The following is a 22,762-nucleotide window of genomic DNA, read 5'->3' on the forward strand; positions in this document are numbered from 1 at the left end:
ACTGTAGTCATGTGGTGACACTGAAATATAGAGCTGTGTGTCATCGGCATAAGTATGGTAGGAAATGTTGTGATTTTCCATAATCTGAGCTAGGGGTAGCATATAGATGTTGAATAGAAGCGGTCCGAGAATAGACCCTTGAGGAACCCCACATGTGATCTTGGTTCTCTTAGACTCATGGTTTCCTATTGACACAAAGAAGGCCCTATCTTGTAAGTAAGATTTAAACCATTGAAGCACAGTGCCGGTAAGTCCCACCCACTTTTCCAGTCTGCTGAGAAGAATGTTATGATCAACTGTGTCGAATGCAGCACTCAGATCCAGTAATACCAGAACAGAGGATTTGCCTGCATCATTATTCAGATGAATATCATTTAGGACTTTGATGAGTACAGTCTCAGTGCTGTGGTGTGGCCGAAATCCAGACTGAAGTACATTAAAGAGGTTGTTTTGCATCATAAAAGCATGGATTTGCTGGAAAACGACCTTTTCAATGATTTTCCCCAAAAATGGCAGATTTGATATTGGCCTATAGTTACTAAGTGTTGTAGCATCCAGATTTGATTTCTTTAGAAGAGGTTTTATTACTGCAGTTTTCAAGGCCTGGGGAAACTGGCCTGTTTGAAAAGAAGTATTTATTATCTGCAATACATCCGGCGCTATGCAGTTAAAAACTGTTTTTAAAAAGTTTGAAGGCAGAATATCAAGACAGCATGTTGTGGGCTTTAATTTTGAAACTGTTTCCGTTAGGGTTTTGTAATTTAAAACGCTGAACTGTCCCAGCTTTACTAAAGGATAGGAAGGACAGAGTGTTATCATTCCTGAGGGGGAGCTGCACATTGCTTGTCTTATCTGTAATATTTTGTTTGTGAAAAAGTCAGCAAAGTCGTTACAGGTCTTTTTTGACAGCAGTTCAAGTGGGATTGAGGCTGCGGGGTTTGTCAGTCTTTCTACCACAGAAAACAGTGTGCGAGCATTATTACTGTTTCTATTGATAATCTCTGAAAAATACGATTGCCTTGCATTCTTCAGTTTCTGGTTATAGTTGCGAAGACTCTCTTTATAAGTGTTGTAATATACCTGAAGTTTGTTTTTGCGCCACTTGCGTTCTGCTTGTCTACATATCCTTCTCTGTTCTTTAACTAGTGTTGCGTTTTTCCAGGGTGACTTTTTCCTCCCGGACAGAACTTTGGTCTTAATTGGAGCGATAGAATCAATAACAGTCATAACATTGGAACTGAAACTATTAACAAGGTCATCAACTAGAACTGAGGGAAGGGTTGGTGATGGTGTAAAACCCTGGATGAATAGTGCACAGGTGTTATCATTTATATAACGCTTTCTGATTACCTCTGCTTCACCTTTCATAGGATTGGCAACAGTGGTAATTTTAAACAAAACACAGTAGTGATCAGACAGAGCAACATCGTTCACCACAACCTCTGAGATATTAAGACCCTTGGAAATAATTAAATCTAAAACATGTCCTCGGTTATGCGTTGAATCTGTGACATGTTGGGAAAGCCCAAAATTATCCAGAATATTTAAAAGTTCCTTAGCACATCCATCTTTGGGATTATCAACATGAATGTTAAAATCACCCACTAAAACAACACAATCAAAATCCATGCACATAATTGACAGTAGTTTGGCAAACTCATCAACAAACCTTGCATCATATTTGGGGGGTCTGTAGATGGTCACTAAGATTGCTCGACAGGGGGATTTTAACTGAATGGCAACATATTCAAAGGAATCAAATTTACCATAAGACATTTTCTTGCATTGGAAGCTGTCCTTGAACAGAGTGGCAACTCCGCCTCCTCTCCTATGTATTCTTTCTTCACTAAAGAAACTAAAATTCTGGGGTGTTGACTCAATAAGAACTGCTGCACTATTATCCTGACTTAACCAAGTTTCAGTTAAAAACATAAAATCAAGGTTGCGCTCGTTAATAAAATCATTGATTAAGAAAGATTTGCCAACCAGAGACCTGATATTTAAAAGGGCTAAATGTACATGTAAATCCTTAACAGCAGACACTGGTGAGATTCGAGGATGACATGCTATACTCAACAGATTAGCAGATTTAACTGAACTTTTTTAATTTCTCACCAGTTTGATACATTTTCTGTTACCTATTATCACAGGGATAGAGAAAGCTGATTTAACTCCATGGGGCCCAGACTTTTCCTGGGACAGAACAATGTTAATATCGACATCACAACCTGGACCTGGCCCATATCAGACATCACTGATATGGTAGTTCAGAGGAGGGGAGGGGGGGCGGTGACAAAGGGTAGTCACACCAAATATTGATTAGATTAACATTTTTCTTTTGTTTATTCACTTTGCTATTTTTAAATTGATAAAAATAAACAGTTAGATACAATAGTTTTGAAAACATTCTTACCTTAAAATATTTAGTCACACCTGCCTAATCCTTTTGCACAGTCATATTTCTTTTTAGTTATATATTTATATATTTATATACGCACACACACACACACACACACACACACACACACACAGTCCATCTGATGTCTGAGGTCAAGCTGTGCTCCATGCACGTTGCACGCATTATCCCATTTGCCCCTCAGGCTACCAACACAGACACAGGTGTGTGTCAACTCCAGCCAATTAATGACATAAATGAGAATCTTAGTGGGATTGACAAATCTGTCTGCACAACCTGGCAGCAAGTATAAACACACTGAATGTTAAATACGTGTTCGTTGATACTAGAACTTTATTCAAATGATGCACAGAGAGCACACATAAGCCTGTAAGCGCACACAGGTCACACACAGCCAGCACCTTTTGTAAGTTTGAAAAAAAAAACAATCAGAAATGCCTTCATGCTTCATTATATCTGATTTTCTGTTTGTCTTTTGACTAATACAATGGTACCAGAGTCATTTAGCTGGGGTTTTCATCTGAAGCCATATGCAATCAATGCACATTGACTATTTATGGGAGCCTTGCAGGAACCAAAGAAAGCCCTCACACCAACTATTGCTCCCACAAACTAAACCATGGATTTATATTCATCATGCAGCTATATATTAGGTCAGTGCTCAGATGTATTTCTTTTTTTCATTTTGTCATCACAGCCTGCATGTTGCTAGAATTGTCTATTAAACATCCAGTGGGTCTGTGATTCTGAAACTCTGTCATTAAGTTCAAGCCCCATTTTCAGATCAATAACTGATTTCTTATTCTCTGTCATATACAGAGACTCGTAGAATGATAAACACTTTTCAGTAGGCAGCTGCTGCGTATTAACATTCATGATGAAGTGTAGTCTACTCAGTGTCTGCACATGAGGTGGACATGCTTATAAGTTTATTGGCATGTGTGGTTTAAGATTCATTGATAAAAGAGCTTTCATTTTTGCTCATCAAGCCTGATGTCACATTCACACACAGAGACAGTCATCCGCCCACGCACACTGTGGCTACTACACGTGACCGGGACACTAATACCGACAGGAGATTGAGAGCATGTAAGGCTGACAGACGGATAAAATGGTCTTCTGTTAATCTATTTGAGAAATAATTCCTTTTGATTAAATGAAGTTAGGAGTTTGGGGATGATGCTGTCAAGGAATGGATGGGACGCTCAGGAGGCTAGATGAGGGATTTTGGGAATAATTTATCCGAAAATCACTTTCGATAATAGCTTGACTGAGGTAGGTGACAATGTGTTAGAATAATTTACCCGGTGATAGATGACAGCTGGACAGGATCTTTTTTGTTGTCGTATTTGTTTGTATAGACAGGCTTTAAGATGATAGAATAATGACCATGAATAGGACTAAAGTGGATACAAAAACTTAATAGTGATTGCATTCAACATTTTGTAAGAGAACCATGTATCTACACAATTAAAGCTTGGTAAGAGTTAAAAATTATAAAAATTTCACATGTTTCTTTCATGTCATTTTCATAGTGATACAGCATTCCCATAACTCAGCCTTTGCCAGCTTTTATCAATAGGAGTGATGAACGAAGATGGCAACATAGAAGCATTATCCATTTAAGTTCTGAGCGCAGAAATGTTGTATTTTAGATAACTTTCCGACAGGTGCAGAACAATATCATCCAGCAAAAATTTGCAAGACCTACAAACATGAAACTTGAAAACGTGATGTCACAGTTCCACCCATTCTAAGACCCAAAACGTGAGTTACAGTACCAATTGGTGGTAGTGTAATAAACGTCATTGTATAACCTTTATAATTGTAATCCTTGTGACAAAAACATCGTTTCAAGCATTCATTGAGAAGATATAGATTCTCTTCTGAGCTGAACTCTTCAAAGGTTCAGCCTTACATAGATACTGCTTCGTACCAAATCATCATTCCAATCACCTGTTGTCACCTGACTGAAATACAACCTCCTTACTTGCACTGAATGTCCCATGTTTGCAGAACTAAGCCAGAATGTAAATGAAGTGTGTGAACAACTAAGTCCATCCATTGATTCAGTGGCTCATTAAACCAACCTTAGCAGCAGTCTCAGTCTCTCACAATGTTGTGGAGGAATCTTCACCCATTCTTCTTTACAACATTGCTTCAATTCATTGAAGTTTGTAGAGGTTCATTTATGCACGTCTCTTAAGTTCCCACCACAGCATTACAAATAGGTTAAGGTCTAAATTTGAAATAATTACACAACCTGTATTTTCTTTTCTTTTTCAGCCATTGTGTGATAGATCGTATGTCCTGTTGGATGAACCAGTGTTGGCCAGAATGTAGCTGTTGAACAGAAGGCCTCATGTGTGTCTCTAGAATACTTTACTTTACAAAATGGGCTACACAATTTGTGTCATCGAGAATGTCTGCAAAGCTCTCTGCAGACAAACAGCTAGGATGCCCATCTTTTTGTGACCGACTTTTGTTTGATTTGAGAGGTATCTTTGCAAACGTGCCAAATACTTCTACCTCTGAATTTCTTAGGAAGTACTACAGTAAGAACAACCATGGATGTTAGAGTGTATATTGTGTCATGTGCACAGTTGCACTGTTGGGTCACATGGGTGAAAATTCACAGAAAGCAGAAACTGAAATCTGAAAGATGTTTTGTAGGAAAGCACAGGCAGAGGTAAGCAGAAGGAGTAACATGGCAGTTTCCGATACACAGCCATGGGTGTTTCTCCAGCATACTTGGTAGGGAAGGGTGAGTTGTTGGGTATTCTGCTAGTAGTGATCAGTAATTTCAACTGTGACCGCTAAAAATACATTAAATCTTGCAATACACTATCAGCTGTCAAGGGTTTCTGCAGTGGTTATCCATCCATCCATCCATCCATCCATCCATCCATCCATCCATCCATCCATCCATCCATCCATCCATCCATCCATCCATCCATCCATCCATCCATCCATCCTTCCACTTATTGTTGGTTCGCAGGGTCAGTAGCCTAAGCAGGGAAGCCCAGACCTCTCCCCAGCCACTCTGTCTAGGACAAGGGTCGGCAACCCGCGGCTCTAGAGCCGCATGCGGCTCTTTAGCGCCGCCCTAGTGGCTCCCTGGAGATTTTTCAAAAATGTTTCACCTTTTTTTTTTTCTTTTTTCTTTTTTCTTCTCTTTTTCTCTTTTCCTTTTTTTCTCTTTTTCCTTTTTTTCTCTTTTTTTCTTTTCCTTTTTTTCTTTTTCTTTTTTTTTCGTTTTTATCTTCTTTTTCCTTTTTTCTTCTTTTTTCCTTTTTTTCTCTTTTTTTCTTCCTTTTTCCTTTCCCTTTTAATCTTACATTTCAACTTTTTTCTCAACATTTCGACTTTTTTCTAAAGAAGGTACTTCAATATTAATCTTGACATTTCAACTTTTTCTCAAAATTTTGACTTTTTTCTCGACATTTCGACTTTTTTCTCGAAGTGCATAATGAAAAAAAAATCTTCCCCCAGTCATAACTAATATAGAAATATGCAGCATGTGTTGCCTTCATTCTAAGACCCCGTCCACACGTAGCCGGATATCTGCGGATATCTGCTAAACCGGAGATATTTTCCTCCGTTTTGACCTGTCATCCACACGAAAACGCAAATAAACGAAGGTTTAAAAAAACTCCGGGCAAAGTGAAGATTTTTGAAAACTCCGTTTATGTAGATGCGTGTGGACACACATAACCGGAGATTTGCGTTTTCGAACGTCACATTATGCGCCAAAACAACAACAAATCTGCTCTGACGTGCGACTTTTGTTTACTATAGAAATACAGATGATCCAGCATCTGTTCTCCAAGCTATTAAATAAATGGTCTCTGCTCTTGACCGGCCGCTTACTGCGTTACACCGACACAGAGGGCTCCAAGGAGCCGCGGAGGCTGAACCTCCGCGGAGCCCCGCCGAGCCCCGCCGAGCCCCCCGGAGCCCCGGAGCGGCGGAGCGGAGGAGCCCGCGGAGCTTCCCCGGGAGCCGCAGATTATCTACAGGTTAGAATGCTTATGAATGTGTTCGAAAACGCAGATCTTCGGTTACGTGTGGATGCAAATTTTTTTATAAACGGAGGGGGGAAATATTCGTTTTTAAAAATACCCGGCTACGTGTGGACGGGGTCTAAGGCTTATACAAGACTTTTCATTTTTTGCGGCTCCAGACATATTTGTTTTTTGTGTTTTTGGTCCAATATGGCTCTTTCAACATTTTGGGTTGCCGACCCCTGGTCTAGGAGGTTTCCTCACCAGACGCTCTAGCCGACTCATCTGGCTCCTCTTGATGTAGAGCAGCGACTCTACTCTGAGCCCCTCCCAAAAGACTGAGTTTCTCATGCTGTATCTAAGGGGAGAGCCCTGACACCCTGCAGAAGGAACTCATTTGATTGTTTCCACAATCACATTTTTTTAGTCACTACCCACAGCTTGTGAACATAAGTGAGAGTAGCAACGTAGACTTACAGATAAATCGAGAGCTTCATATACTGACCGTTGTTTTTGTTTTTGTCGCAATAGGATAAACTAGAACCATTTTACTCATTATAGTGAGTTAAAAGTGAGCCTTATTGTCTGAGACTTGCGAGACATAATGGAGACTGACAAGTGAAGTATAATGGTCTACCTAAACATTAATCAAGACCCTAAAGACAACTGTTACTATGATTCAGTTTTTATGTGGCTAATCAGAGATAATTCCCAGAAGCACAACTAGACTAGACTGTATTTTTGAAATCATTTTCATTTTTTGAAGCACTCATCTTATCTGTCATGTGTGTCATGCAGCATCCAGGGACAGCTGAACAATGTCCTTGAATGGGATGGCCCCAAACAAAGATGAGATTTTTTAGAAAAGAGGGGGAAAAAAGATAGCTTTTGGTTTGGTGGTCAGTTTAGACAATCCAATATATGCTCTCAAAGAAGGATTTTCTTTTTTAAGGCCATTCTTAAATTCTGCTTTTTGCACGAATCACTAATCTCCCAGCTCACCAAATGCATTTTTGTTCTCTCTTACTTGCATGCATATACAGATACTTTTTCTAGCCGAGCAACAAGGAAAACACAGCTTGAAAGCAAAAGTATTCGTTTTTATCTCATACACTTGAAAGAAATCCACTCTTGAGAGGCAAAAATTGAATTGTTGTTGAAATTAATCAAATAGAAACTCGAAGAGAGAGTGTGAGAAAGGGATGTTTCTCTAGTCCATTAGGGCACTTTGAGCATTAGTGACCAATGTTATTCAGTTACTTTTGGAGACTTTTAGAAGCATCCCATTGATCAGGAAGACACCAAGTTGGCACTCACATCCACCTAAATGAAGGGAAGATGGCATTAGGAAAATACATTGAGCAGTAGTCTTCTAAGAGGGATGTCCTCTCTTTTTTTAAGTGAACTGCAGTCCGGAGATGTCTCATACTTGGACAGTCATTTAATGATGTCATACTCTGCCGATTCTGCTTAATGTTAGCTACATCCAACTTATGAATGACAATGGTAGAGAAAATAGGAGAGGAAAACCACAGCAAGCACTTTAGACTCTGAACATGAAAGGGGGCTTTTCACCCACTAATTTCGAAGAAATGTTAATTTATCAGATGCCATTTGTGTCTCGCTAGCCGCTGGCCATTTCTTGTAACACAATTTGTCTTTCATAAACTCAGTGAAAGAAATTCCTCATCTCCGGAAACCACCAGCAAAAACCTCTATTCAGTCTTTCCCAGTTTCTGTTTTTAAAATGTTGTAGTGGGACAGTATAGGGTGCATAACACATGAACACACCCCAAGCGTGAACCTGCGCTCAAGCCTTTACACTCTTCAATGATTCTTCCTCACTTTGCACCTCTCACTGTACTCTTTGCATAGAAACAGTTACAGGGGTTTTCCCTCAGAGCTGCAATTACAGTCAGGGAAAGGATGTTATCCTATCTGAATATTCATGCATATCAGGGTGTGTGAATCTGCGCTTATATGTGTGGGTCTTCTTTGCTCGCTTCACTTATTTTCTGCCTGTTCCAAAGATTTCCATGCTGCAGGATCCAGCCATTCCCCAGAGTTTTGACTATGTATGTTTGCATGCTTTTCATGTTCCACCACAGTCTCCTTCAGTGATGAGGACCGTCTTTCTCCCGGACTTAGGTTTAGTCTCTCTCCCTCCCATGAGAAAGAGGAACTTGAGGCTAATTTGCCCGCATTTACCTCTTTTTTTTTTGGTGTCTGAACACAGCTGTCTGGATGTCTATGTGTATATCTCTGAGCGTGCTGTAGTGCATGTTAACCGTTTTCATATGTCTCACTAGCAGAATCCGGTCAGCACCACATCTGCACTGTTTCATGATGCGAGGCATTGGCAGTCAGGAACTCGACATGATAAAGGTGCGATGAAATCTGTGGAACATTAAACGATTTACACATCGTTGAGTGGAGCAGTGAAAGAGGACGATAGAAGGTTACAATCTCCTCCAGCCGGCTGCAAATGCAGCAGGAGGAGTGGAGGGAGATGCCCAAAGTGGAGAGTGTCCTTATAGACCTCACACCTGGCTGTGTAGACAGCTCGACTTATCTTTTTGTCCAACATTTTCACACTTTTTTCTTTTTTTATCCCCTTAACTGCTGCACGTTCTTCTTTACTTTGACCTCTTTCTGTCCCATCTGCTTTCCATTGCCTTTCCCTGTCAGTATCCCTCTGCCCTCTGCCAGAGTTTATTCAAATTTAGAAAATAACATGCAATTCGTCATCTTATCCTGTCGGCTTGTTTTTTCTGTCACAGTTGGTTTAACTGTTATCTCTTCTTATCTCCTGATAGCTCACACTTTTACACACTCACATAAATGAACACATACAAATATGAGCATCTGGTACTTTGGTGGATTTAATGAGTGATTTCCAAGTGCAAAATACTAATTTTACATAAACAAAAGCTAAACTAGCTCCGGTTACACACAGTGCACCTGCAAGACACTCCAATATAATTGGGGGTCAATTATAATAATGATGAAAACTTTCCAAGTCTTAACAAATCACAACAGACATAAAAAAAAAAAAAAACATTTTTTTTTCCACTGACTGGTTGAGCTAAATCTAGGTTATTTATCATTCAAGCACCATTTTGATTCATACTGGTTCCTTTTCATTATTTGGTCCTGTTTGCATCATGTTTAAATTTTAATTTAATTCAAATTCAAATAATTTAAAATTAAAAATACTTTATCAATGCCTGAAGGGAAATTAATTAGTTTAGTATTAATTGTTGATATTGTTTTATGGTTTTTTTTCGTACAGCACTTTGGTCTCACCCTTTTTAAACATGCTATTTACTGACTCGACCAGGGGAATAAGTCAGACAAACACATCTCCCATAGAGTTCATTTCACCTCTCGTCATCTGCTATAGCTTTCCCTTCTCTCTCCACCACTCGCTCCTTTCCCTTCCCCTTGTCTTTGTACCAGTAAGTACTGCCACTCTGCCACCCAGAATGATGCTTACAAAAGTTAACATTAGTACATAAACTCACCTAAGTCTCACCTTCACACACACACACACACACACACACACACACACACTCCATACGATTTCTAGGCTACTTTACCTCTTATGGTCTCTCTCATCGCTTGCTGGTATCTCTCTTCTCAAGTCAATTTAAATAACCTTGAAACTTTAGGAAATACAATCTGAAGTATTAACATGTGAAATACTCATTCACGTTGTAAAGTCTGAGACTGACAGTAATATTTATGTCCGCTCCTCATTTCCTCAAGTTTTACCTGTGGTCACAGGCTGGATTGTTTTGTTTTTTTTCAGCTACCTAAACTTTTCAGAACTACTCACATTTTCATGAATGCTGAAACGTGTACATTTTGCAGTTCATGAACATATCTGTTCTGCTCACATTTCATGAATGAAGTAACAGGAAGGAAGTAAAAATAATTATACTATTTCACATAAAGAGTCAGAGTTGTGTATGAGAGCCTAACCTAAAGTATAACATGCATTTCTTTAGTCTAATGTATGAGCAATGTGACATGCATTGTGGTGTTCTAGCATCTGGTGTAAGTTGTGATCATTCAAGCTAATTTTGTGTGTGTTAGAAGCCAAATTACCATAATCCTGGTGTTTACAATATAAACTCACCCTTTGTCTTCCTTCAAAAAGAAGATCTCAAACATTTGAGTTGAGTTTACTTTAGCTGTGCCTTTTTGCCGCTTCACGATGCTCCATGATTTTTAACAGATCTTCTATTCTCTTTGCAACGGTTGAATTAACCTCACTTACAGCTCTGATTAGACTCCACGTCCTGCACCTACGGGGATGCACTTGTCAACATAACACCAGTAGTTTTAGCTAATCATGCCCCCACAAAGGTTAGCAGGATACATTTCTCGGTATAGGCATACACTTCTCAACACAACACTGAATCACCACTCGATGCCAAAGGAGACTAGTACTCAGGCAGCGATACAGACTCTTTGAAGTATTTGAGAGAGTATTTGAAACCTTCATTTATTTTACCAAAGGACAGGAAAAACTAGTTTAGATGATAGTAATTATGTAATCATAATTTTAAAGTTGTTTCAACTTGTATTTCAGTATTTGAGATTACTTTTTGAGCCTAGCTCAGAATGTAATTTCTGTTATTTTCATTTCTGTCCTCATCCTCAAAGAAAATCTTTAAATCTTCAACTCGGTCACGTGTACAACTGCTTCCTGTCTCTTGGCCAGTGCTGCTATCTTCAAGGCATGAAGAAGGGGTAAACCTACTACCATCTAGTAAACCTTTACCTTTAGTTTTTCTGCCAGTCTTCTATCACAGATAACTCCAGTGACTCTTCTGCACACACTTCATTCTGACTGCACTCTCTTCCTAACCTCTTTTCTAAGTATTTGAAGTCCTGATGGACAGACAGAAAAGACAGAAGCGCTTGGGAAGCCTTCAGGTGTCTTCAGGTGTGTCAGAACTGGCAGATAAATGACAGTATCCTCCACCCTGATGTTTGGCCTGTAGGCAAACCACAGTGGATCCATCGCTTTGTTCACCACAGATTTTTGTTTTATTTGAAATCTCACACTGTGACATTTACAGGACACAGTGTGGGAGATGCTTTTTTTCCCTCCTCTTTCCTAGTATCATCCTTTTTCACCTAATAAAAGGGCGGCGCTAACCCATGGTCGCAGCCTCAGGCACCTGTCTATCCATGTCTTATGTTGTGTGTTTGTTTGTTTTGTTCTCTTTGGACGGGCTGTACTGAAATGTAATTTTGTTGTGCCAGGACGTTGGCTCAATGACAGATAAAGAATCTTGAATCTTGAAGAGTGGAGGTCCTTCAGGATTAGCCTCTCCATGGTCTTCATCAGGTGGGAGGTCGAGGTGACGGGTCTGTAGTGGTTTGTCTCCTCGGCATGTGGAGTTTTAGGAACAGGAACAACACAGGAGGTCTTGCACAGGTCAGGGACCTTCTCCAGACTGAGGCCTAGGTTGAAAATGCACATGATCACCTCACATGATCACCTCCACTCCTTGCATCTTCGCTGTTTCATCTGCTTTCCTCTCATTTAACATGTAGTTTATCTTCAACCACTGACTCTCATTCCTCTGTAGTTTATATCGCCACATCTCCGGTTTTTCTTGCACATGCTCCTTAATGTCACTACAGTCCATGATGGCATCTGCAAACATCATAGTCCATGAAGATTCCTGTTGGACCTCATCTGTCAATGTATCCATCACCACAGCAAACAAGAAAGGGCTGAGGGTGAATCCTTGTTGACGTCCCACATCCTCCTGAAATCCATCTGTTACTCTTACTGTACACCTGCTACTACTAAAGTTTATATGGGTGGATTTTACTTATCTTTTAATTTTCATTGACTTTTACCCTCAATAGACGCTATGACTCAGTTTTGAGATATATGTTGTTTCATTTAATGAGAAAGACATTTTTAAATGTGCCAGACATCCTACGTCTCACAATCACGAGTTATTTTACAGCACTCATCTGGCTTGGACCGTAAGTAGACCCAAACCAGAGCCCACGCCCATATATCATTCAATTTATCATGATTGTTATCCTGAAAATCTCTTTGAACTTAGAGGTCCACAAGGTTGGAGATCCTGATAGAATCTGCCAAGAATATATACTCCTAAGTCAACATTTGTTAACAAAATGCTAGCAATTTATAGTCAGAATAGTAAACCTCAAAAAGGAACGCGCAAAAATTGTTACATTTTCATTTCAGTTCTGATCCATAGTCAATATTGTATTTGCAAAATGTTAAGTTAAATCCAAGCTTTTTTGTGCCTATAATCAAGTGTAAATAGTTAATTTTCTTATTTTATTTTTATTTTTTTTATTAACCTTTATTTATACAGGTAAAATCTCTTTGAGACCCACGGTTTCATTTACTTAGCCCTTTCCAATCGCATCAATTCAGTCTTGTGAATGCACCCTCGGTGATTGCAGACTTTTTCAGTACACTGGGATTAATAGGAAGTGCTCAGGGTTTCGTTAAAATATATGTGCTTGGTGGTGGGCACAGGACAGCTCACTTGGTTGAGCAGGTACACAATATAGAGAAGCTATCATCCAGGTTCCAAGGCATATTGGGCTGTTCAATGCTACACAGTGGTATACATGGCGTTTCCCTAAGTTTCTGAGACATGGTTAAATTTCAAAAGCTCAGATGTTCCAGCTTTCCAGCAACATTGACAGACAGCATGCATTTATGTATTTATAAAGTGGTGACCTTTTAGATCCATAACAGGAGAGGCATGCATTCCATTTAAAATAAATAAATTATCCAAACTGTAAGAAAGGAAGTTAAAAATTTCAATTTTAGATTTTTTTTGGCTTAAGAAGTTTTTCAGAGCCAATACTAATCCAGTCTCTGAAACTTAAGGGAAAATAAAATAAACTACCGGTAGTAAAATATTGCATTTGGTAGGTGAAGATTAGGGGTGTAACAATATATCGTGCCACGAAATTTCGCGATACAAAAACATCACGATACGTGTCGTGGAGGTGACAAACTGTATCGCGATATTGGATTATTAATATTAATAGCCTATATTTTGTTGACTAGTAACACGCAGCGTATTTTTGCCGACCACGCCTCTACCCGCGGACGAAAATCTTACTCCGCTCAGAAGAAACTAGTACCGCTTTGCGGTCCCGATCACGGGACTCTTGCAGGGTTTTGAGCTCTGAACTTTTACATATGTAAGGCTGGTGTAGAGTTAAGCCTTACCTTATTAAATTAAACCTTTTTCAGGTCGTGAGTAGGATAAACACGGGGGCAACTTCTTCCGAGTTCGAGTGTACTTTAATGTCCGCTCAACAATGTAGGATTTTAGAACATCAACACAGCACCTAGTGCCGTACTGTGGCGTATCACTCCGCCCAATCTAAAACAGACTAATCACTACAGATAAACTAGTCCCTGATTTACATCAGAATATAAAGAATATATTTATAAAATAATGAACCCTGAATTACCAAAATAACCTTCTTAACAAAAATAAATCTCCTCTTACACTTATAAGGTGAGCATGAATCAATCTTTTTTATTATGTAAAATTGTTTATTTAATTTTAGTTGTTTAATTTCTGGAAAAGAAAAAAGTCAAATCATACATGAAAGAAACTATTCTGTTTGTGGCAAAATATTTTTACTTGTATGAAACTGAAGATGCATATTACAAACCTGACATTTACTTTTAGTTCAGTTTGTGGAAAATGGTTGGCCTGGCTTTCTCTTTAAAACTTTAAAACAGTTATAAAGCATTACAAACTGGAAAAATAGGGCAAACGTACAGTATTGTGTTGTATTTTGTGTCTTTCAAATAAAAGACAATTTTTTCTAGTCATATGTTCCTCATTCAAGGTTGTTAAAAAAATACTGCTATAATATCGTATGGTATCGTTATCGTGACCTCAATATCGTGTATCGTACCGTATCGTGAGATTAGTGTAACGTTACACCCATAGTGAAGATCTAGAATGTTTATTGGAATAAGTAAAATCATGCTCAAATTTACACATTTTTCAAAACTACCCAAATCATGTGAATCATCATCAACATCAGTGAAAACATTTGTAAATTTGATTATTCATCTGGAGCTGATGTTACACACATTTGCTACCATTTTGAAACTAATTTCTGTGCATGGTTCTCCGTCATCGCTCGCATCTGTCCTCTTCATGTAGGGTCATGGCACTCACTCGCTCCCATTGACAGATTACTCCCCTAATGGAATTTAATTATTTATCTCCTCCTTGTGGCGATTTAGCCAGGAAAAGACCAACAGCAGGAAAGTGCGAGAGCATGGGACAGGAGAGGAAGCGGAGAGGAAAGAAGATACGTTCATTTCCTCCCATGGTGCTGCAAACTCTGTTCTGAGTTGGACAAATGTAATTTTATGGGAGTTTGAACTAAAGTGAAGGATGTTGGAAGAAGGGAAAGCAGAGCAGTAGAATCAGAACACGTGAATAAGTATGATATTGTGGTTTTAGGTTAAACGCTCTGATCTACAGTGTTACTGCAGTACATTCATAACCTTAACCAAAGCTTTTTGTTTTTTAATTAATTAATTTATTTTGTACAATTCACATGTGGCAGTGTAAAGACATCTTTCTCACTACAATACAACCAGTTACCCACACAGAAACCTTTGTAAATCTCTGTGGAGAACACGAGTGTCAGACAACCTGTCTTTGCAGTCTTCTGTGTGCCTCTTCACTCGCTGTCACACACCTCAGTGTTTCTTTTTTTTACTATTATTATTATTTATGCCTGCCTTTTCTCTCCCGTTTCCTCGTCTTACCATGTGCTTCTCTCTTTGTGACTCGTTCTCTCTCTCTCTCTTCCTCTCTCTCTCACTGGGGATCCTAATTAGGCTTGGCTGCACTTTGATGTTGTCGCCTTGGCAACAGTCACCATGACGAGGCTGGGTCTGCACACACTCTCTCTCTCGAACTCACTCAGGCACACACAAATACACATGAGTACAGTTCACACACACACACACACTCACATTCACACAGGCATGGAAATGTCCGTACATGCATGATCTTTGAAATCATTAAAGAATACAGCTAGCGTTTGACCCGAGGTTCAAATGATAGCTTCTAAAATGACACGTGTGCAACAGCTACACACATGTGGGTGCCCTTGTCATCGTCATATGTGCACATGAAACATCACTACAAGAAGGAAAAACACAAACACCATGCTGTGTACATTATAGATAACAACGACCTCTTGCAGTACGCGTGTCCACAGGTGGTTGAGGAAGCGGCAGAGCTTCAGTTCAACAGAAAAGTAATCAGTTGGCGTTGGTACAGAGCTGTCTTGACCACTTGCTCTGACTCTTGGCCTGTTGTTGAACTTGTTTTGTTATCCTGAATAAACGTTTGCATGGGTAAAAAGCCCTTGAGATGGCTCATATGGTAAAGAGCAATTGTGAGATAGCTGACTGTTTCTCCAGTCAGTGCAGCATCTGGTACTCTCAGCTGATTTACAGCAGGGGAGTTCCTCATTTCCCTCCATGTGTCCCGACCTTTCTGTTTGCTCTTTATTTCACACTTTTCTGACTCTTTCGTTCTTGTGGATGGAAAATAAAAATAAATACACATCACTACAGAGCAAAATTGCCAACCAATGTCACATAGAAAGGTAAGCCTCAGAATTACTGTTTAAATGCTTAATGTATGTATTTATGTATGTGACACATTTGCCTTGTGTTTGACACAGAAAATACCAACATGCGTCTTTCAGCATACTTCTTCATCCCTTTCTTTATCACTTAATTTCCTCTGCACTTCATCCATCTCTTTACACCATCCACTCCTCTCATCAGCCCCGCTCTACTGCCCCCTCCCTCCCCCAAGCTCCTGTCAGGATCGGCTGGAGGAGGAGGAACCCCAATAATGAAGCCTGTTCTTATCACTTCCTTATAACAACAGTTTTGGTGACAATATAAAGAGTAACCACAGCAATTACCAACATAAGACACCCACATACAAGCAGGGAAAACTGCAATCAAAGTAACCCTGGTACCAAGGGTGGATATTTAATTTAATTCTGAGTTGGGAGGATAATGGGAAGATAATTTTCTCAAGTGCATTTACTTCCAGTAACACCAAAAATACAGTTTGAAAGATTGTACCAGCAAATAAAAATGATTCCTTTTATTAATAGCAATTACACCACAGCTTTATATCCACACAGAATGCCGGTCAATTACAGGAGTTGAAGAGAATTAAAACCCATGCTTAAATGAAGTTAATGTCTGTCATTTTGATTCTAGTTACCATAAGCACATGTAAAAGAGAATTACATACATACTTTCTCCAATGAACAACATATGCTATATAATAATGCCAAAAGTAAGTATTAGAGAAGCAATTGTTGCTGCCAGCCAATGTGGGCAGTTTTATGGGTCAGTTTCTAGACAATTAATCATTGTACATTTAGATAGATATACAAAGTATATGTTTATTGTCCCCCTGGGGAGATTTGTTTGCAGCAAAAGACACAATTTGACAAACATTAGCATAAAAACAGGGACACAGAACAGTAACACAGACATGGTATTGCCCAGCCAGCTGGGGTGCCATTTCCTAGAAATATTTAAAAGTTTAATGGCTTGGGGTATAAAGGACTTGCTTGACCTGTTTTTAGTGAACAGGGGGGGGGGGGGGGGGCAATAACACCAAGCTGATGGCAACAGTTTAAAACTGGAGGTAAGTGGGTGCCTTGCATCAGCCACAATGGCCTTTGCCTCATTGTACATTTAGAAAAGTGCTATTAAGATATTTTAAAGAAGGTTTTTCTTGTCTCAAAAAAGCAGACCAGTGCAGGAGAGCCTAGATTTGCCTAGTTGCATCTGAACAAACCAAAAGACTTCTCAAACACTGTCCTTTGGACTGACCAGATCTGAATGTTCATTGATAATTCACAGTTCCCCTTTTGGTGAAAACCAAAACACTTATTAGTACATAGAACATTAGTACATCAGTACAGTACAATACATATCAGTAAAACAACCTAATTTAATGGTAAAGCATGGTGGTGTTACCAGGTTGGATTATTTTCAGATGTAGGTTCTGGGCAACTCACAATCACACCGTGGACCATGAACAAGTCAAATGTGAGGTCATCTGTATTAGAACTGAAGCTTGCCAACACTGTATCGTTCAAAAAGGCAATTAGAAACACGACAAAGAATGACCGTCATTCACAGCAGCTGTTTCATGGCAATTTGGGGCCCTGCTGCACAGGGCAGTGGCTCGGCAGCCGCTTCCAACGACGGCCATTATAGTCAATGAGAGTGGTCTCACAAAAGGTGCCATTGTGCAGTCGGGACGTATCCCAGGAGTGACCTTCCACTAAAGATAAAGATCAAGTCTGTTTCGGAGCTGTGTCAGTTTACACAGCTTACACATTGTGCTGGCAGGAAGTCAGACATAAGAATGGTATATCTGGTGAATTTTCAATATAAAACACCACAAGCAGACTCCAACTCATACGTTAACATAACATTAACCTGTGGAGGCTGTGGGTCAGCAGTTCAGAGAGTCTTTGGAAGAGATAAGACCCACGTATGAAGAGATGTTCAGTTTAGAAGTCAAAAAGCTTAGCTAAGGACAGGTAGTTTGTGCAAACCGGATCATGTCACCTGAAATAGGACTGAGGTTTGAAAGTAGCAGCAAGACTAAATTATTGTAGTATTTTAAATGAATGAACGCAGCTGAGGAAGACCGGCGTGTCATGCTAATCTCTTTTGGCTTGTAAAATGTGTCAACTTGCCATGACAACAATTAATCGCAGTTCACCTAATTTATTACAACGTCTTAAACAAGAAGGTGTCGCACTCGCTGTGAGCTGCACAAAACAGCAGAATCCTTAAAAAAGACAGCATTATTTCCACGGTATCCTAAGTAACAAGTAGACAATCTGATGGAAAGAGATTACAAAAGAATACCGTGCTCATTTACACAGTCAAAAAGACAAGCTTCTTCAGAAATGTTATTTTTAGACCATATCACTCAGCCAGATGTCTGGTTATGACAAAATGCAGCTATGAGTTTACTTTTCCTAAGTTTTCAGGTTCAGGCTTGGTAGGCAACAGACCAAACCACTGTGGGGCCCACAAGCAAATGAAAAACACAGAGCCTCATCTATGAACACCACAAACATACATACATATTTTATTTATTCCAAATTTAGGAGTTATGTTTACAATTTTAAATGAATGATGAAAATTATAGTTTTTTTACTGACACACCAACAATGTAATTTCTTTGGTAGAGTTCTACCCATTTGACCAGCACAAGTAATAAGGATAAGTTTTAAAAAATATATAAATAATGTGACTTTGTTAATTAGAAACCTGTTTTGCATAAGATGACTCAGCATCTCCATTTCACGATTATTTGAATGAACTCTGCTAGTTCTATGGAACTGTGGACTACAATTAGCTGACGTGAACGGCTGATAAAATCAATTTTGTTTCACATTTTAGTTAATACATTTCCTTTGATTTCCTGCCTATTTCTGTTATCCTCATGTGGTGACGAGAGGACTAGTGGCACCAGAGGGTCATGATTAAGTTTGTACAGCGGGTCATTAAAAGAAGTGTCACTGCCCTCCTCACTTGACCCTTCTTCTGTCTTTCTTGTCTCTGTAGCTGTTTGTCATTGACAATGGAGCAGACGACTGGCGCATCGCCATGACGATGGAGAGGGTTTTGCTGATCGCTCTGGAGCTGCTGGTGTCCGCTGTGCATCCAGTGCCTGGGGATTTTAAATTTCAGTGGCGGGCACGGCTGGCCTTCTCATACGCACCTTCGCAGGCCGAGGCTGACCTGGACATGGTGCTGAGCGTGCCCATGTTCCTGCGGCTCTACCTCATTGCCAGAGTCATGCTTCTTCACAGCAAACTCTTCACAGATGCCTCCTCGAGGAGTATAGGTGCCCTAAATAAGGTCAGGAAGACTTTGTGCTTTCATGTTTGTGTCTTTGCAGCATGCAGTCAAAGGTTTAGCTGGAATCAAGTGAAGAAGTTGTAAAGGCATCAAGGTCAATAGCTCCCTCGACTAAATAAACCTAATTGTGTTGTCCCTTCGGTCCCTACCTTCAATCTCTCTTTATATCAGAATTTCCTCCATTTGTGCTATTCCTCTTTTTTCTGCCAGTTCAAATGCCTTCCTCTTCTCGTTGTTGTTCTGCATAGAGACTTAGATGTAAGTTATGACGAATCCTTCATAAGACAAGATGAGATGGGAGTGTGAAATGGGAACAAGATAATGCATTTGGCTCAAATGGGCCATGAAAACAAAAGACAACAGGGAAATTGGAATATGGGGGTGGAGAAATGTGTACAAGTCATGCAATAAATGATTGGTTTCAGGACCATAATGACATTGAACAATTAACATTATTATAAGACCAGGATGTGCAGGTTTAGCGTATTGGGGAAAATGCAACTATGGTGGAAGAGAGGAGAGCAGCGGTGGATAATATGGATGACTTTAGATGAGTAATTTAGCCATTTGCCATTGTATCTGTGATGGCATTCCTCCGACCCTCAGGCTCAGAGTGACAAGAAGAGGAGGTGAAGTCGCCATCTAAAATGATAACTCGTTTGTAATCTGGTTTATCCTTCTAGGTCTAAACTATCAAATGATCTGTCTGCCAGTGCTTGGAGGACTGCCTCTTATTGAGAAATCAGTCACGGACAGCAACTACTCGGAAATAGGCCAATTACTCAAAGACTCTGTAGCTTAACCCAAGTCAGAGGGCATGACCTAAACTCCATTTACAGTAAGAATCTCTGAGTGCTTCTGCTATCAAAAGCTACTATGAAGATTAATTAGTAAAACCTCCAGCCTGTGTAGGAAGTTTTCTGATTGAAGATTTAGAGACAGGGAAAGACTGGACCAAATGTGGCTTGGAATTTGTTCCTGGACAGCCAAATATTCTGCCTGAGGGGTAAGACCTTTGAAGACTTTTTAATTCAGTCTATAATGTAGTTAGCTGATAAAGCACATTTTCAAAATGACTAACTTGTGCTTGTCAGGCCAAGACTCAAAGCAGGACTCAGATACAAAGATATTAGATAATAACAAAGGCTTTATTGAATTCACCGGAGACCTTGGACCGAGTGACAAACAAATGGCTATAAACAAAACTAGACACTTTACTCTGACTATAAAGAGAACAATAAACACAAAGACAAATCACACAAAGACAAATCACTCTTAAAGATGTAAAAACCAAGAATCTAAGCTAGGATATAAGTTAACAAACGAAAAATCACTCTTTAACGAAGAATAAACAAAGGGCAATGAATCTAAGCTAAGGTAGAAAATTTACAAACAAAAAAATCACTCTTGAACGAGGAAAACGAAGGGCTTTGAAATTTAGCTAAAGAAAAAATTACAAACAAAAAATTAACTCGTCACGAGGAACAAACGGCTTACTATGGCGATTACTACGGCTGTGGACGTGGACCAAGGCTCTGGTGCAGGACAAGGACGAGGACACTCTGGCTCAAGACAAGGGGAACACAGACTATTTAAACACATGGAGGGAAATAGGGGACTTGGAAACACTTAGGGCAATCAGACTGAGCCACATGAGGAAGGGCAAGTGACCTGAAACGAGAGGAGAATTACTTTTCAAAATAAAACAGGAAATGACAGGACAAAACAAACCCAAGACAAGAAAACCTCACCACGGTGTGACAGTGCTTAGCTCTTCTCAATTACCTGAGCACCTGATGAATTAAAGAACAAACTGAAGACACAAGTGTTAATCAGTCACAGTTCCAATGTGGATTGTAGTTAACACTTTATAGACTAGTTTCATAAAGCCTTAATTTGAAAACATGTTAACATTCTGCAAGAAAAAATAAGAACTGAAAGGCAGGACACAAGAAATTCGGGTAGTAACCAGTTATTCTCCTAAGTCAGTTTTATTTTTAATTGGCTGGATCAAAAACACAACACAGAAGAACTAGGAAAAACCACAGGACCACTAATACGACAGACAATCTGGCACTGGGAGATGGGAAAGAGGATCTTAACTACTGAGCAGGAGTAATCAATAACAGGTGTGGTTAACCAGTGTAGCCAAAGCAGACAAACAATCTGGAGAACAAGCAGCAGAAGGCGAGAACAGCAAGAAAATAAGGCAGAATGTGGATAAAGTTAAGAGATTGTGAATAAATCGTGCTTCTCTTGCCTGGTATTATGGGGCTGTTCTGCTTTTCTCTGCCCGTTGGCTCGACCTCTGCTGCCCACCTTACTCAAGTCACTTCTGGTACTACTGCTTTTTTGTTTTTGCGTGTTTTTTTTTTTTTATTTCAATGATATACGGTTTGTAACTCCAGATGTCCCCTGGGAAGGCTCCTGAAAGCCCTATAGTCAGTTCAGTCCTATTTAAATATGTAAAATACTATGCCCACAGGTTGAAATGTACAAGGCTGAGAGTGTGTGCTCATATGTGTGTGTTGCAGGTCCATTTTAACACACGGTTCGTAATGAAAACTCTCATGACTATCTGCCCTGGGACGGTGCTGCTGGTCTTCAGCATCTCTCTGTGGATCATCGCTGCCTGGACAGTACGAGTTTGTGAGAGGTCAGTGCATAAGCTCCTCCGTGAACTGGTTCAGTGTTTCGTTAATTGTGTGACAGCCTGTTTTCCTTGGATTTGCCAAGGAGATTAACAAAGAAATTAAAGTCAGTTTGAGTGAGTTTGTTTTCTTTGTTGATAAGTAGTAGGCAAACTGATAACTGTCATGTGACTATTCTGTGCAAATAAGACTGTAGACAGCAGTCACTGATTAGGCAAGGAGAAAATAGTGGAAATTGTTGCTGGGTTCAGCCCAAAAGTTAAGAAAAGTCAGCCCAACAGTTGACCATCTAATAGGCTTTTCATGCAAATGTCATTGTAATAAGTTGTAACATCCACATTTCAAATGCCTAAAATATATTTAAAAGAAACTGTCGATATCATGCTCTTTTTAAAAAGCTCTGTTCTCACATTATGTCCTTTGGAGAACATCCTACAGAGTGTTTGGTTTATGCACAGGGACCAGAGCTCGGAGAGCTCCATAGAAAGACATTGGAAGGTCCTGAAATCTCATATGCTTTATGGCGTTTATCCCAACACTAATAAAAGTGTGTAGGGTATTTGTAATACTGATTGCAGGTATTTCAAAAGGGTGGACAATGCAGTTTATTTTATTTCATTTCTGAAATTGAAGCAAAACAGAGCTAAATGTCTACTTTGGATTTAGCTACCAACTTCCAATATCCAGAGGTTAATAATAC

The 22,762-nt window shown here is 39.6% G+C and overlaps 1 protein-coding gene across 2 annotated transcripts in view; it reads left to right on the top strand.

Moving 5' to 3' along the window:
- Positions 1–22,762, top strand: part of kcnn3 (potassium intermediate/small conductance calcium-activated channel, subfamily N, member 3) — an 87,158-nt gene that overhangs the window by 35,673 nt on the left and 28,723 nt on the right. For both annotated transcript variants that reach the window (XM_061716890.1, XM_061716889.1), the window contains exons 4-5: positions 19,115–19,411; positions 21,946–22,067. In XM_061716890.1, coding sequence (XP_061572874.1) covers positions 19,115–19,411; positions 21,946–22,067 — 419 coding nt within the window. The remainder of the gene's footprint in view (positions 1–19,114; positions 19,412–21,945; positions 22,068–22,762) is intronic.

This window comes from Cololabis saira, chromosome 3 (genome assembly GCF_033807715.1).
Source record: "Cololabis saira isolate AMF1-May2022 chromosome 3, fColSai1.1, whole genome shotgun sequence".
Taxonomy (NCBI): domain Eukaryota; kingdom Metazoa; phylum Chordata; class Actinopteri; order Beloniformes; family Belonidae; genus Cololabis; species Cololabis saira.